Source organism: Montipora foliosa, chromosome 4 (assembly GCF_036669935.1).
Source record: "Montipora foliosa isolate CH-2021 chromosome 4, ASM3666993v2, whole genome shotgun sequence".
NCBI lineage: Eukaryota > Metazoa > Cnidaria > Anthozoa > Scleractinia > Acroporidae > Montipora > Montipora foliosa.
The window spans coordinates 21299460-21304459 of record NC_090872.1 but is presented as its reverse complement, the minus strand read 5'-3'; the positions used below and the strand labels follow the sequence as shown (position 1 = coordinate 21304459).

Below are 5000 nucleotides of genomic sequence, written 5' to 3'. Positions count from 1 at the left end.
GTGCAAATCGAGGTTGACTGCTGTGGTAGCCTGAAGGTTTTGGGTATAGGAAGTGAATGATTGGCGCTCATCGGGTTTCCAACAGCTCGGCCGGTGATGTCAGTAAATTAAGTTCCGTTGAAATTCTTCCTTCTTACTTTTTGAATTGAAATGGTATTTTGTACTTTCGTAGTTGTTGTAAATTATAATCCATCCACTAATTTTCGATTTCATTGCCTCATGTGGTGTAAAATCACAGGATAGTTATCACGCAATAACCACCGCGCGTCTGCGTCGATATTTGTCCTGCTATCATTTCCGTAAAAACGAAACTAAGGTATCGGAAAAAGGAAGCACGAGGGTTTTAACTTTACATCTTCATTATTTTACATGGAAGAAAATCAAATTCGTTTTGTAGAGTCAAGTGATTCTGACATTAAAAAGCTGGTCGCAAATCTTGCTCTAGAGAGTACAAAATAGTCAGCAAGATGTGCTGTCAACGTCTTTGAAGGTGAAGAATGTTACGAATAGACTTGCAGATTTTGTCCTATTCAAATTGGGTGATTGTTTAGAATAGAGAATAGACCCTTCTCCAAAATGCCGCCGACCGAGGGAGGTCTGGAAACTGGGGGTATAGATTGTTTTGCTGTGTGCTTGCCGAGTTCTTGAACAACCGAAAATGCCGCATAACTGTCCCCTTTTGCAATACTACCTTGAAGAAGAACAAAATCCTTCGATTTCATCGTTTTGCTAAGAAAAAAGAACAAAAAAGAGCTTTGGATTTGCAAAATTCGCGGAGACGAAGGAGAATATTTTACTGTTACCGGCAATACACGGGTCTGCTCGAGGCATTTTCGCGAATATGGAAAAGGAAAAAGATCTACTTGAGAAAAGGTGCTGTGTCGTCAGTGTTTCAGTGGACTGCCACAAAGCGATCTCGGAGTACTTTAGAAAGCAAAGCCAAAGATGGACCTTTGGAGTTACAACGTAAGAAACGGCCTCGGCAGCATTTCTACCATTTAGGTGAACTAATTTTAAGTTTTTTTTTTCAAGCGTGCTTGAAAAGGAGCACTTGTTGAAACATTCTTGGAAATTTCCTTTTTTTTTCCCTAGGTGATTTGGCGAAATTGAGGTATTTATTTTTTGATGCAAAAATCACGCAAGATCACGCTAACAAATGGAACGCAAGTGATTCCAAGCAGTGAGTGGTCCATATATTGTTGGCAGTTGTGCTATTGTTTGGATTTTTCTTGTTAGCTATTAACTTGTTCCCGGCACTTTTTTACAGTGAGGAAATTGATAGCGTCTTTGTGGCTACACAGGGTGGCATCATGAGATGGCTAAATTTAAGGTATGTGTGACGCTTACAGAAGCCGACTTGCTGTTGAAGTGTGGAAAGTGATTAGGCGTTTTCGTTGCCTTAACAGTACTACACTAAGAGATTTTTGAGAAATCAGTCCAGCTAGAAGAGACAATGGCCTTTCGATTCACCCTTAGTTCCAGTCTAAAAGTGCCTGTCACCTCAAAACACTTTTCCACTTTATTTATCCTCCGAAATCGTCCCAAATACATCGTGTTGTTTTTAGAACCTTTTGATTGAACTTTTACTTTTTTTCGCTTTGAATGACTGGAAAAGTGGTCGTATTTTGATCTATTACCGAGTAATGATGGGAAACAGGTTCAATACCGGCTTGACGTCACGGACTGCTTTGCATTCCGAACCCATACCCCTTTGTTGCTCGGTTATTCATCAAAGTATGACCGACCACTTTTCCCGTCTTTCAAAGCCCAAAAAAAGTAAAATTTCAATCAAAGGTTCTAAAAACAACACGATGTATTTGGGACGATTTCGGAGAATAAAGTGGAAAAGTGTGTTGAGGTGACAAGCACTTTAAGAACTAAATTACGAAGGACCCAGTTCCACGAGGTTGCGCCAAAAGCATGTATAAGGCGTCTCAGTTTGCCGCCCTAGATCACATTCATAAGTGGCGGCCAATTTAGTGTCCTTTTGCATTTATGTTAGAGCGGTTTTCAATTGAATGTCGAAAGTAATTAGCGAATTACTTTGGTTTTGCATTACTTCACTCAGTGATTGGCTCAAAGTTCTCGCGCCACTTTTTCGACCAATCAGAAGTGAAACCAAAACCAATCGTGGCTTGCGCGTGCACATTTTCCCGCGCTTTGTGTCGGCTACGTGTAATTATTTCGAGTTTTGATTGGTTTATTGGATTGTCTCCGTCCTTTTTGATTGGCCAAAGGAATTACTTTGGTTTTGGTTTTACGACACTGATTTGAAAACCGCTATAATGAGACCTTTTGGCCTGGTTTTGGTTTATCTATTCTTTTGATTTTTGCCCATCGTAGTGAGGCTAGAAAAAACTTGCGCAAGAAATTTTGTTTATCAACGGAGTTGATAATATAAATTGGCCACCGTACAGAGATTCTAAAAGCTTACGTCTCGAGCGTTAGCCCTTCGTCAGAGCGAATCGAGGAATTGTGGGTTGGAATTGTGTGTGGTTTTTAAAGTAGAGTAGGAGCTACGCTATTGGTGGTAACATGGCACCGTGAAAAATAGGAATACGTTAGTTAAATGAAAAGCGTTCGTTAATACCGTGAGGATTAAGAGTGCCGAATTGGAAGATGAATTTTTGTTCCAGATTCTTGCGGCTTTTCGTCGTACCTAGATGTAAGGAATGGCCAAATCTTACTTTAGGAACTCGTCTTAAGGACGGTGCCTACTATTGTTATTGCGCACACGTTCTGCGCATCTCGAGATACTCAGATTTCCTATGGGTGGCGCTTATTACTACAAGGATATTTTTGCGCGGTTCAAAACTACGCGGAGAAAGCAGAACTTGGCAAGTGCTCTTGGTATCCAAAAAGAAAATTGGGGGTAACCACGCATTTTTCGGAGATAATTAAGCTTCAATCTGGAAAAGAACGCCATACATTGCTTTGTATTTTTAAGATTTTTGCAAATATTGTTGATTAATTATCTTCGAAAAATGCGTGGTTCCCCCCCCCCCCCCCCCCAATTTTCTTTTTGGATTTCTGCTTTTCCCACATATTCAGTAAACCGCGCAAAAATATATCTACCAACCTTTTCACTGAATGGTGAAAAGATTCTTAACAAGATGCACAAGTTCGTATGTAACAAGATGCTTTAAAACAATGATGTGACGTAACGGGTTACCATGGCAACAAAAGAGCCATCTAAAAACAGTCTATATTTTGTCTTTAAATTTACTTTGCGAGAGAAAATAATCATCGAAAAGTTCATCATGGTTAACTTTAAAAATCTGTGGAATTAGCGAATGCCAGCATAGGGATCACCTGAAAACTTTTTTTAAAAATGCGTACCGTTAATTCAGTTTAAGAGCAAAGAAGTTACCGTTGGCCCTCTTTGTGCCTGTGATGCACTTTGTAAGTCTTTTTTTATATTGTATAGTAATTTTATGTTCAAATCACGCAGCCCGCTGTCATCTCCATTGGGGAGAGATTACATAAAGGAAGAGTTTTACACAAAAGCTGCTCAATTCGCTGAAGAACAGATTGTTTTCTCTGCTCGTTACAGGGCTGCAGGTAAGACCTTGTTTTCGTCGCAACTGTGGATGCAGTGCCGGCGCCTTTTGGCAAAAGGCCATTGCATCCACAGTTGCGACGAAGACAGAGAGAGACACACACACACACACACACACACACACCCTTGTAGCAAGTTGTCCTAGCACGCAGCAGTAGATGGCATCTCGCACAGCTGGGATGCAAACATGTCAGCTTGTGAACAGGTTATTACTTAAGCTGACTGACATTCAATAATAGCGTGCACATTAGTGTGCCATACTTTATTATTAAGAATAGAAATGCAACTATGGCAATGGGAATATCTCAATGCTTCCTCTTTCGTTAGCGGTCTCTTTAACTTTGTTTGAGTCCAGTGTCCTCGGTGAGACACGACTGGTTTGGAGTTTTGACGGAGTGAGCGTGGTGCTCGCGCGCGCTCGCGTTTTACTTACGTCATTCCCTCAGGGACAGAAAGATGTATGTCTCAGCTAAACGTTCTTCGATTATCGTACGATTGTCCTCACACCATTTGGCCGTACGAATGATATCTTTTGCCTAGATTTGCCCTAGGCAAAAGACGCCTCTGAACGTTCATCGACTATCGAAGCAGATTTTAATAAGATAAAGAAGCAACGCCAAAAATACAATTGAGACAATGTACAAATTTGAAAACACCTGGGTCCCGTTTCTCGAAAATCTCGGTAACTTTTCGGGCCCTACGATTAGCCATTTACGAAACTGTCATCCACTCGTTTTGAAAAGTTAGTCCTTTAACATCGTTTCAAGATTATAAAAAAACAAAATGATTATGAAGTTTTGTGGCTTAAAACCTCTCTTTTCTTGAGATACCATGACAGGAATTGTGACACCCGAAAAAGGCCCGAAGAGTTTCGGGGCGTTTGAGAAACGGCCCCTAGCCCGTTAAGAGCCTATACGGTACTAAGAAAATGAAAAAGGACCTAATTCATGTTTGTCCTCAGATTACAAGGCGGAGGTCAACACAAGTGTGTCCATCAATGCAAGTTCTCCTGTTTTTGTGGTCATCAACAATCAAAGTTATTTGGCGGCAGGTTAGGCTAATTATTACAACCGAGACCCTTGTTCTTCTTTACCACTTTACTGACTTAAGTGGGGGTTTGTCCACAATAACAGAAGCCCACTTCTTGGAGCCTCCATCTTCTGTATTAACCCTCTGAGTCAGCCCTGTACCGTATCTTTTGATTTTTAGAAGCAATCCCCAAGGGCGTTTTTGTGGATGTTTTCACAATAGCCAATCATAAAAGACCTGTGGTCGGCCACTGATTACATCACGTGCTGCACACCGAAACACAAACTTCAAGGTATTTCAAAATGATGAAAAGATACAGCAGTTCTAAAAATAGAAAGATATGGGACAGGGTTGACTCCAGGTAATGGGTTCCTGACAAAAAACAGTCGTTGCCATGTCGCTTCCTCTTATT

General features: G+C 40.8%; 1 protein-coding gene across 3 annotated transcripts in view; it reads left to right on the top strand.

Moving 5' to 3' along the window:
• The window catches only part of LOC138000276 (voltage-dependent calcium channel subunit alpha-2/delta-3-like), an 87155-nt gene that overhangs the window by 62240 nt on the left and 19915 nt on the right, over positions 1-5000 (top strand). For all 3 annotated transcript variants that reach the window (XR_011123096.1, XM_068846567.1, XM_068846568.1), the window contains 4 exons: positions 1093-1180; positions 1268-1330; positions 3452-3561; positions 4521-4610. Coding sequence is in view for 2 of the 3 variants with exons in the window: in XM_068846567.1 (XP_068702668.1) it covers positions 1093-1180; positions 1268-1330; positions 3452-3561; positions 4521-4610 (351 nt within the window). In the remaining variant the exon portion in view is untranslated. The remainder of the gene's footprint in view (positions 1-1092; positions 1181-1267; positions 1331-3451; positions 3562-4520; positions 4611-5000) is intronic.